This window comes from Silurus aristotelis, assembly GCF_946808225.1.
Source record: "Silurus aristotelis genome assembly, chromosome: 5".
NCBI lineage: Eukaryota > Metazoa > Chordata > Actinopteri > Siluriformes > Siluridae > Silurus > Silurus aristotelis.
The window spans coordinates 11,088,179-11,100,541 of record NC_139578.1 but is presented as its reverse complement, the minus strand read 5'-3'; the positions used below and the strand labels follow the sequence as shown (position 1 = coordinate 11,100,541).

The 12,363-nt window shown below is 37.3% G+C and overlaps 1 protein-coding gene across 14 annotated transcripts in view; it reads right to left on the bottom strand.

Annotated features, from left to right (window-relative positions):
- Nucleotides 1–5,124, bottom strand: part of ank2b (ankyrin 2b, neuronal) — a 121,224-nt gene extending 116,100 nt beyond the window's left edge. For 7 of the 14 annotated variants that reach the window (XM_083542071.1, XM_083542088.1, XM_083542099.1 and 4 more), the window contains exon 1: nt 4,745–4,962. In XM_083542071.1, the coding sequence (XP_083398197.1) occupies nt 4,745–4,831 (87 nt within the window). In that variant the 5' untranslated portion in view covers nt 4,832–4,962. Of the gene's footprint in view, nt 1–4,744 lie in introns of all 14 variants that reach the window. The other 7 variants (XM_083542103.1, XM_083542108.1, XM_083542060.1 and 4 more) reach the window with 3 other exon arrangements.
- Nucleotides 5,125–12,363: the final 7,239 nt, after the last annotated feature.

Here is a 12,363-nt window from a genome sequence, read left to right as displayed (position 1 = left end):
AGACATACTTCGTGCATGCAGTTATGTCAACGATAATCAATATATGTCCCTCACACCAACTCCTCTTTCATTGCCTCACTCCATCTTCTTCCCCTGTTCCTTTTGCCCCACAGAGAATGGGACTGTTGTCTAGGTTACGGGCCCCACCCTGTCTAATGTAGGTAAGCATACATTGGGCAATAGCATCTGGACATGTCATTATATATTGTTTGTCATGTGACATATTAGGCACATAAAAAACAACAAATAGTTAAAAGTTCGGTTTTGATGCAATTCGATCTCTGATCTTTTCTTTTGCTACGGCACTTTGTTGCCATGGAAACTGATGAGCTTCACGGGTATTTCCCATCTGTGTTGCTATTTGCCTTCCAGAAGAGACTTCAGGAAGGCGTCATGGTGAGATGGTCAAGAGAGCATCGGCGGTAAACAAGCACAGACACAAGCACCAGGTCTTTCATGTAGTGCGCAGATCACCTGACCTCATGGCCAAGCCCCACCCATTGTGCTCCCAGATCGAACTTTAAATATGTAGTGTTCTGACAGCTTACCTGTTTTTAATTATTTGTAGTCAAACAAGGAGAACACAGGTCTGCTATATTTTTTAAGATGAGGCATGACATAGGCTATACAAAGCAGAATGACATTAAGACAGAGGTAAATGATCACCTGCACAACCAATGCAGAAACCTTCCAGACAAGTCAAAGAATGTACTGAAATCCTAAATGAATGAGTTTTGAAAGTCTTCGCTTCTCAGCAACTCGCACATCATGTTGTGCTTTGCTTTTTTACTGTGAAATAAAAGCTTGTGGGTTCAATACAGAAAACCGGCTTACACAGTATAACGCTTTCACAGTGTTACAACTGTGAAACAGTTGGGTACAAACTAAATACAGGCCACATGCATGGCAACAGTTTCAAGAACTGCAGGATTCCTTTTTTATGCCCTTTGGATAAACTCTATTACTAGTGCAATGCCCTGAGCCAGAAACATATCGCCTACAGTTTGTACAGGAACAAACTCCTATACAGCAACGTTGATTCTGCTTAGCCTGCTTGTTGAGGCCAAGCTAATCAACTCACTGCACAAAACAAGCTAATGAGTAAAACATTATAATAAATAAACTCTTAAGAACTACCTAACCATTTCCTGATAGCTTTAATTGAATATGTCACAACTCCAACATATTAATAACCAAAATGTGGGCCTGTATCCAAAATATGAACAATGGAAACATTAATATTCCATATTCAAAGATTTACTCCACTCTAAGTTTCAAGATCTAGGTTGAATAAGTTATAGTGAAACAAATTAAATCAGGCCCATCTGTGGCCTAGTAATTCTGTAGTGTCGATCAATACCTTTTCTCCAATTAGGATTGACTCATGCTAGCACTGAATCCCACCAATGCTCCCTTTCACCAAATCTATCACACCAGTGAGAAGGCTTGGTCTTGAATGCTCGGTTTAAAAATAGTCATGGGTTTCTGGCTTATACAATTGAATCTTGCTAAACGTTTTTTTTTGCAAGAAACACAGAATTGTTTTAATTAGTTAAGCTGCAACTGCACATTTAGAAGTTGTGTGCGTGCAAGCCGTTTGAAGTCAAAGATTATCATTTGGTTACACACTTTACTACTAAAATAGTGTAATTACAACAAATTATTCAGTAGTTACAGCAGACTAGTCTAAAGACACATGATAAGACTGGGACAAAGCAAACTTTATACCTGAGTTGCACATATTTCAACCTGCTATACGCATCTCCATTTTTCTCAGGCGTTACTCCAGCAACATATAACTGCACTTTGGATTTCTACACTGTTCAACAGAACGAGAGCTTCTTTGTCAGCAACATCTTCATCAGCCTTCAAACCTGCTGCTCAGCATACACTGCTTTGAGTGTGATATGCTATAGCGCTAAGCATTCCCCAGGGAGCACAATGCTCTAAAAGATGATAGATGCCAAGAAAATCATCTATACTTTGCTCCTTAATTATACATGCCTTCAGGAAGATTGCCTAAAGTATTTTTTTTTTGCAGCTGTTTTGAAAGTGTTGCAGCCACTTACAAGTGAAAGCCTGGAAATTATGGAGGCAAAACTGTAGCAAATACTGTCTTACTGGCATTAAAAATAAAGTCTGTTGGTCTAGTGATAAATAAATCTTTGGCATGTGCATATATATATATATATATATAAATAAATATTTTTATTGCCTTTTTAGTGCTCCACTCAGGCTGGATTGATGCAGTTGTCAACATGCAACCCATGCAATGTGAATAACATTGTAAAATTTTACACTTTACACAATGTAAAAAAAAAAAAAATTGAAAATGACTCATTCTCAATGAACTCAGCATTGAATCGATGACATTCAACAATAACAAAAAGCAGAATAAACTAAGTTCATTCATTAATTTAGCAGCAGTAAACCACTTTATTCTGGTCAGGGATTGCAGAGGATCTTGAGCCTATTGCAGCAACACTGGGTGTGAGCCAGGAATACACCCAGGTCTGTATGTTAGTCTGATGCAAAGCACAATACACACACACATATATTCCCACCTAGGGGCAATTTAATGTAGCTAATCCATGTACAGACAGATTTTTGGGAGGTGAAAAAAAAACAACCAGTAGACATTAAGAGAACATATGAACCTTTTCACAGACTGTAACCCAAAGCTCCACATGGAACTATGGTTTCTGGAGCTACTTGTCAGTATTTCTATATGAAATATATACATATAATAAGAATATAATGTGAACCTATGATTCTGTCAATGATTATTTAAAGTCTAGTAAGGTCAAAATTACCTTAACAGGCCACTCCTAAGATAAATATTGTAAATACCTGTCATAAAAAACAAACAGCCTGTCTTTCTTTCCCTCATTAGTGCTATAAACAAAGAAACACCACTTCACTTCAGTCTTCTGCACTGATTAAACCCCAGTCGCCTTGCCCCCTAGGCTATGCAGGGTTCAATGGGGGAGGGCATATCAATAATTCAAACACTGATCCCTCTTTGCCCTCTGCATCAAGAAAGAGAATCAGGATCAACTAGGGTGTGCTCTTCAGCTCATAGCCATTGTTTCTGTACTGCAGTTGTGACAGTCACAAAACTGGAGATCACTAAGGTGTCCCTTAAGCCCAGCCTTATAAAGCTAAGGTACATTTTACACACACATATATATTTCAATCTCTTGTATCTAAGCTAACAAATCTAAACAATATTGCTCATACTAAAAATTGAGGTGAATGGTGGATATATTGAGTAAATTCTATAACTATATATGTTTCTTTATACCCTTTCTATCATTTTAAAATCCTGAACTAAATTGTCCTGTATTATAAGCTGAAAATGTTATTATCATACTTATAGAACAGTAAGCAATGTGAAATGACACTCATACTGTACCTTATGCACAGTTATAATGTGTAAATAATACAAAATAAATGAGATTTCTTTCCCCCAATTAAAATCATGTGATGAGTCACTAGGACCGTAGCCAATCCGATAAGCTTAAACTGTAGTTCGATTGGTTCGTGAGGTCCACTGGATTTGCTGTTGTCGATGAAATCATACACAGAAACAAAGAACATACATGGGAACATCAAATCATTCCAAACATCCAGCAGCAATTAATTACGAATGCATTATAAAATGCTTTTCAGGAGAAATTAACTATTAATACACAGGTGCAAGAAACATAAACAACAGTTTCCTTTTTTTTTCCTTTTCCCAGATTAACAAAACACCCACACCCCAGTGAATTGAACACTCTAAAATAACACGAAATGCATTATTTAGTCTCGACTTTAAGAACAGAGGTGATGTGTGCAATAACAACCACAACGAGACGTGGACCCGCCCCATATTCAGCGCTGATCTCCACCACGAGGAACAAAGGTGCTTCACGACATTCCAGAATACAAGAGTGAGAGTGTTAGAGCCACTGTACAAAACTCTCAATATAGAAAAAACAGTGCATCATATATTAAACTAACCACAGATTAGATTACCACAGAGAGAGAGAGAGAGAGAGAGAGAGAGAGAGAGAGAGAGAGAGAGAGAGAGAGAGAGAGAGAGAGAGAGAGAGAGAGAGAGAGAGAGAGAGAGAGAGAGAGAGAGAGAGAGAGAGGTAAGTACACTCTGGAGGATATGTAGCAATAAACACAGGGAAGAACAAAATGATCAGCACTTCTTTTGGACACACACACACCCAACAACAAAAAAAAAATTATCATTACATCTTTATTCCCAAAACAGATTTCTCATTAAGGCATGCACCCTGGTAATAATAACATCTGGGCATCAAGCCACACACCCACACCCAAAACCACACACACACACACACACACACACACACAAACACACACACACACACACACACACACACACACACACACACACACATAGCATGGGACCTGCCTATCAGTCAGCCTCATGGGACAGCATCAGGCACTTCTGGCCAGAAATGAATCTCTAAGCAGAGCACAAACAATCCCTAATTCCCTCCGACCTGCTGCTCCATATACAGTCCTAAATTTCACCAGGTCACTAAATCAAATATAAACCGTTTCTAAAATATTCCTAAGAGCAAACCAATTGTTCACCAACTGTACCAAAACTGTACAATTAAAGGAAAACTAGATTCGCCAATACTAAAAAACCTTTCTCAAAATCTCAGGATGTGCACACATCCATTCCAGAAACCAATTACTCCCAACTGGAGTTGGCATTTACCTTTTTGGGTTTCCTCCTTCTTCCTCCGAGCCCGTTTAACCTGTCTGTAGCCTCCATCCTCAGATGGGACTGGGTGTCTTCATTCATTCCACCACAAAACTCAACTTTTTTTTTTTCTTTTTGTTATTTTCGACCTTTTAAGTCACTAAGAGGTTTGTCCACTCCTCCATCCAACAGAGCTCCTTCCACTCCCTCCACTCAATTACTCTGTACTGACACAGGCAGCAAGAGGAGCGCAAAGCCCTGGAAAAGGGGGGAGTGGCTCAAGAAAAAAAAGAGAGTGAGAGAAGAGAGAGAGAGAGCGAAAGATACAGACGGGGGAGGGAGAACGGCAAAGGGGAAGAGCACAATGGTGTTGCCATGACAGCAGCTGCCACGAATGTTTATCTGGAAGCGTAAGCGAGGCAGCTTAATACACCAGCTTATGGCACGTACATATTTGTGAACATTTGGCGTATGAAAAGCAAAAAGTGGAAAATAAATAAATAACTGAATAATAATAATATATAATTATTGATTCAACTTTTTGTCCATGTAAAATTTATGTTTTAAATATATATAAAAAATATCTACATTTTCCCTATTGTTTGTATATATATATATATATATATATATATATATATATATATATATATATATATATATATATATATATATATATATATATATATATATACAATAAGGAAAATTTAGATATTAAATATTTATATATTAAATTTATAAATGCATTAAATTTATATATATTTAAAATATACATTTTACATGGACAAAAGTGGATGGATGTAGAGGAAAAAAATCACTGTTTTTATTTATGCTACATTCCTGAATGATGATGATGATGATGATGATGATGATGATGATGATGATGATGATGTTGATGATGATGATGATGATTTCAGTTATCAAGCTAGCAAGCGTGTGTGTATTGGCACTAGCTGTCTAAATGTCTGTGATGCTCCTGCACATCAGCTCTTATACTTATAATTACTGATAAATTTCTTCTTCTTCCTTCTTCCTTTCTCTTTAGAAATATTTGCACAGTGTATATTGTACTGTTTCAATTAAATGTGGAAGAACGCAGGGGATCTTGATTAATCTTTAAATAAAAATGTACTGCCATGACACTTTTTAGGGATTTGATATCCTGCTATAACTTTCCCTCAGATACACATACATTCACATTGCAGGAAATTATATACGCAGAGTATTTATTGATGCAAAGCAACCAAAGAGTTCATATCCAGTTCTTCTATAAATCCCACTCTGACTCTTTATACAGTATATCATTCTGTCTCCTTCTCTCTAACTTAGTCTCTGCTCACGATTCACGCTTGTTTTTCACATTCACACTGAAAAGCCTCCAGCAGTATATAGCATGTGCTCGATGGCATGAGGTTTCCCCTCTACCAAACACTAGCAGTGGATAAAAGATGCCTGGTCTTAATGAAGGAAAAATCAAGCTTTGACAACTGTGTGTTCAAGGAATGTAATTACCATTGTACCTCTGTTAGTCAGAGCAGAAGTGAGCTGAGAACTTGTCTAATTGTGTTAATTGGAGCCATTAGCATAAGGGCATGATGCTTGTTCTGCCTTGCTGTAAAAAACAACAACATCGACACTGCCTCCTTGTGGGGACACACTTTTAATTACATGTAAACAGAACAACATGTAATATTTAACTTTATTGAAAAATAATTTTTTATAGTGCTTTTAACATTGGACAATCAGCTTTACAAAAATTTACAATTTTAAATCAGTCTTTGTGGTTACAGTCCTTAAGATGGTATGAGGTAGAAACCTTGAGGTTGAGCGACTAAGGTGGCAAGACGACTGGGTAGCTCCAGAGCATCTCCGTAAAAATATGTCTTACGAAATGTTCCTGGTATGCAGTGGGTAGTATCTAACAAAAGCAGTGCAACAAAGGACAAATGAAGAAACCAGTAATAGGGTCATGGCATTGTGCAGCAAAGGCTAGACTGTCAGTTCCAGTTTCTGCTACTGTAGCACAAATCGGGAAAAAATGTTTATGCTGGCTATAACAAAAATGGGTCAGAACACACAGTGCACTGCAGCTTGCTGTGTTAAGGGAACATTAACATTAGAATTGGACCAGTGGGCAATCGAAGCTGGTGGCCTGATCTGACAAACTATATTTTCTGTTACATCCTGTGGAGGGCCAAGTATATACTTTGCATACCTAGGGCAGTAATGGTGTACTAGGACGCACTATGGGAAGAAGCCGGTCTGAGGCAGTGTGATGCTCTAGGGAATGTTTTGCTGGAAAAGTTCTGCAGTGTTCTGCAGGGATGTTACTATCATATGTACCACCTACCTACAAACTAAGTGCCCTGCCACAATGTAAACATTTATGTGTAACATTAGAAAGAGTTAAAGATGTTGACTTAACCTTCATGTTCCCCAGATTTTAATCTGAATAAAGAACAGTGGGCTGTGCTGGACAAGTACAATGCATGGTGGACCCATCTCTCATTTTACTGGATTTTAAGAAACTGTTGCTAACGTCTTATTGCCAGATACCACAGACAAGTTCAGAGGTCCTGTTGAGTCCAAACATAGACAGCAGCACAAGGGGAACCTACATGATATAATTTAATGTTACGGCTGATCAGTGTACCTTTATATCTTTATCTTATTCAAAGAATAGTCAAGGATATCTGCTCTTTGATTCAATAATAATGTATTCCAAATGTAGATAATAGGCACTGAAAACTATAAAGCACTCCATAAAGCCTTAAGATTAAAGATAAGGCATCTCAAAAACTCTCGGAGCGCTCCTACCACGGGTGAATGTGTACTCTCTAGTACTTACTTTATGTAACAGAGATCGATAAAAGGGGTATTTAATGCTTCTATATGTAAGCCATGTAATGCTATTTGAGCTCAAGGGGTTAAGAAAAAAAAATCAATGCTAACATGCGACATTTGACTACAAACGACATACGCGACAGACATGTAAACAGTGTATGTCTTTTTTTAACACAATCCATACATACAAAAGCAAAGTAACACAGGCATAAAATATAATTTACTGTAAGTGTCTTTATAGATTATAAAGAATTAAACTTCAGACGTATATATTTATATACATGTTACATACTACAGCCCAAAAAACCCAGAAATTGTTATCTGAAAGATTTTTGTTAATTATATATATATATATATATATATATATATATATATATATATATATATATATATATATATATATATATATATATATGTAAATATAAATGTGTGTGTGTGTGTGTGTGTGTGTGTGTGTGTGTGTGTGTGTGTGTGTGTGTGTGTGTGTGGCTGTCGACAAGGCAACAGGGCTCTCTCCAAAAAGCTTTAAACCTCTCTCCAAAAAGCTTTTAAACCACACACACACACACACACACACACACACACACACACACACACACACACACACACACACACACACTTGACTCACAGCCTTGCGTTATGTGTGAATCAAGTCCATTTCCAACATACAAGTGGTTTGTTACCTTTCCTTACATGGTTATTCCCTGTGGAGTGTGTGCTCTATACAGATATTTACACACAAAATTGTCAAATTCATCATTTAATTATTCATTACTATAAACACGGAGACAATGACAAATGAAAAGACAAATATTTGTGCATAGTAAATAGTTTCCGTTCAAAAACAGCTTTTGAATGTTGAAAAAAGGTGTAATTTCTGACCCCTATCCAAGCTATTCAAAGATTATTTTATAGGAACAAAAGACATAAAAGTAAGCATGATTATCACTTTTCCCCTCTTCTCTTTTACACCCACAGTAAGAGGGTTCTTTAGCAAATCTTCTGATATCTAGATTTGCTAATTGCCTGCATAGTGTTTAAAAAAGATATGAAGGGGTTAAATTTACTTTATGGAGTTGAAATAAAAAAAAAATAAAAAAACAATAAAATGCCCAAAAATAGATAAACAAATGAACTAATTAATAAATGATGTACAATAAGGAACCAGACAGAGGCAGAAGAAGTTGTCAGTCTGTAAATGCTTGAATTAGCTTCTAGATTATTATATTTTGACTAGCCTGTGCCTAAGGGCAAGACGGAAACTCTTTGGACTAATTATGTCAGAAAGTGTGTGTGTGTGTGTGTGTGTGTGTGTGTGTGTGTGTGTGTGTGTGTGTGTGTGTTGGTTTTACCACCACAGCTACATGAATACAGCCCTCCCTTTTAAATTGTAAAATCAACCTGCAGGCTGATATTATGAAAAGTAGGGATGGTAAGATTCACCTATTCACATCGGTGTACAGCATAAAAGTTAATGATGAGATGCATCAATTTAAATAAGTGTACATCAGACACAAGTGCGATGCATCATATCGTATAAATGCAAATATTTGCATTTGCATCGTTAAAAAAACAATTTATTTACCGTATTTTCCGGACTATAAGCCGCTACTTTTTCCCCACGCTTTGAACCCCGCGGCTTAAACAACGAAGCAGCTAATATATGGATTTTTCCTGGGTTTTTCCCGGTTTCACAAACTTCAAGCCAAAAAACTGAGCCCCATAACATTAGACCAATGAAATTGCCGAACGGGTTCAGGTGAACCAATGAAACTGTATATTAAATCAGATGTGCTTCCACTGAATCGGGCCGCACCACATCATAAATATGGATGAAGTTCCTCTGACGTTTGACCTGCCGCTCACTCGGACTGTCAACAGGATATTCGAATCATTCGTCACGCTGAAAACAACCAGGCATGAAAAAAACGCATTTCACCTGTGTTCTGAGCTGCACAGCATCGGGAGAAAAGCTTCACCGATGGTGATTTTTAAACACACGACGATGCCAAAAGATAAACTCCCAAGAGAAATTGTTGTGAAAGGAAGGAGGAAGACAGTGAACAATGTCTTTCTTGGTAGGCTACTGTTTAGATACAAGCCATGTAGCAGGCACTGTCTTTCATTAAAGCCTGTGTAAAGTACATTAGTGTAGACATGGAGCGGCTTATAGACAGGTGCGGCTTATTTATGTTCAAAATAAAAATCTTTGTAAAATTCAGTGGGTGCGGCTTATATTTGGGTGCGCTTTATAGTCCGGAAATTACAGTATATATAATTATAAGTAGATGTGTTATTATTTCGGAAGTGACAAATAATTTGTGACCAATATTTTATATGTAGACTGATTTCTCCTCGCTAAACTGTTTCTCAAACGCGTTCTCTCAGCACCACTGCTGCTACACTGATACCTACTCAAATTAACTCTGCAATACTACATTATGTGCACATGTTCAATCAACTTTTTTATTGCGCTCACACACATATACACACAAACACCTACACATTCACAAAAAATGTCAGACGTGGTTACCAACTTAAAAAAAAAAAACCAACACAATAAGCACTGAACACCTCCTCAAAAGCATCCTTTCAGGAAAACTATATAAATCATTACACACTTTTTTTTGTTCTTGCTGTCTGTCACGCTGCACACTGATTTTTTTCGCAGGAGGATGCACAATTACCTGATGTGGGTACATGCAGGCTAAATTATACTTGCATGTGTAAAACATAAGTTGAATGCCAGTGCCTACTCTCACTCCTTCTTCTTCTTCTTCTTGCATTTTTCTTTTGTCTTCTCATCCTTACTGCATGTCCCATACAAATCGGCCTGTAGGAGGTTAACAGGCTCGGAGTTGTTCTGGCAGTGTGAAAGCGTGTAGTCAATAGAGTGAGAGTGAACTCCAGGCCTACACTGAAAAAAGGGGTAATTGACTCAGCGGGCACACCCTTCCCCCACAACAATGCTCAATGGATCCTCACACACCCACACCCACACCAACACACACACACACACTTACTTTATTGCCTGCTTCTGGACTCCGCAGGGACTCTGAGGCTCAGTTAATATCCACCCCTGTTGTTTCTTCCTCCTCTCCTTGCATTTGCATCCAAATACCCTACAACCATGTCATTTTTCAACTGCACTACAAAACCGACATTTTAGTACATCTATATCAATATACAGAATACAAGATGATTAAATCAAATTTCCTGTCTATGTGTAATACCAAATCTTATTTTTTAGACCTTTATTTATAGTAAGAACCTAAATTACTTTGCCAATCTAAAACGAGGAATGAGCAAAATCATAAAAGGCAAGCTTAAATTTGATTTTGCAATAGCACATAATAATGTGTAGAGGCTTGTCTACTGAAAAAGATCAAATAAAATATGATTTATTCATTTATCTTCATTAACTTTGTTACTGGTCAAGTTTGCCAGAGGTTACATCCCATGGATGAAAGCATCGAAAATGCAGAAAATAAGAAATGCCACCATGGATGGATCAGTCTAACAGTGACACCTTTAGACCTAGGGGCAATTTAGCACAAACAATGCCTGCCATTTTTGGAGATACAAGAGAACCAAGTTTGGAAACAAAAAGGAGGCCCAGACACTATGCTGCAACACCTCCCTGTTACCTCCTGCAGCACCATACTTCCTAAACAATAATAATTAGTATTGTTTAAATTAAGATTTGTGTAGCTGTACTGATCGAGCCTGTAGGAATGGTTAAAGGAATGGTTAATAAGTGTAATTTCTGTTCTAGCAGTACATAGTAATATTGTGATGATTGTAGCTCAGCAGTTGTTGGACTTTGGATTGGAAGATCATGAGTTCAAATCCCAGCACCAGCAGACTTGTGGGCCTTTGAGCAAAACCTTTGCTGTATAAATGTGCTAATTGTAACTCAATTTGAATAAGGGTAAATGAAATGTCACTTTTTATAATTCATTATTTTATTCAGTAGTGGCAAATTTGTAGGATGCATTTGTTTTCATTTAATGCACTAATAATGTGGAAAAGTCAACAGCAGTGTTTTAAAAGTTTTTGTAGGATGTGATATGCTAAGTGTTGAAGCATTTGTTTTTAGGGTCAAGGATGTTGGACACAATCTAAGCAAATGAAAGTCATGATCAAAGCACAGGGTCACTGTGGCAAGTGGAGGTGTATATGTTGTGTGTGTGTGTGTGTGTGTGTGTGTGTGTGTGTGTGTGTGTGTGTGTGTGTGTGTGTGTGTGTGTGTGTGTGTGTGTGTGTGTGAGACAGGCATCACTATTAAGGACAAATAACTGGGCATAACTATCTGACAAAAGATGTGACTTGGCAGTAAGGCTCTGTTTGGATTGTGTAGTGACATATACAGTATATGAATGCACATGATCTAATCTGAAATATGTAAATCTTTAACAGAAAGTGGTTTAAAATATGTTCTTAATCTAAATGAACTCACACATACAGCTGTACTGATTGCTACTAGTGAAAACTATATGGCTGTTTAACTGTCTCAACTGTTTATCTGTGTGTGTCCTCCACTAGATAGCAGCATTGCTATAGTAGTGTACTTATGAAGAATGAAAGAAACAGTATACTGCAGATACTGTATCTGTATAACATAAACAATTCTACTATATGTACAATGTACAATATTCTACAATATGTTCAGGAAACATGTTGGTAAGTGTATTGGCCATACAAAACTATACCTTTTATACATAGTGTGACCAGACACAGTAGGTCAGGATAAATTGGTTATTGTATATGAACACATGAATGAACTACTACTA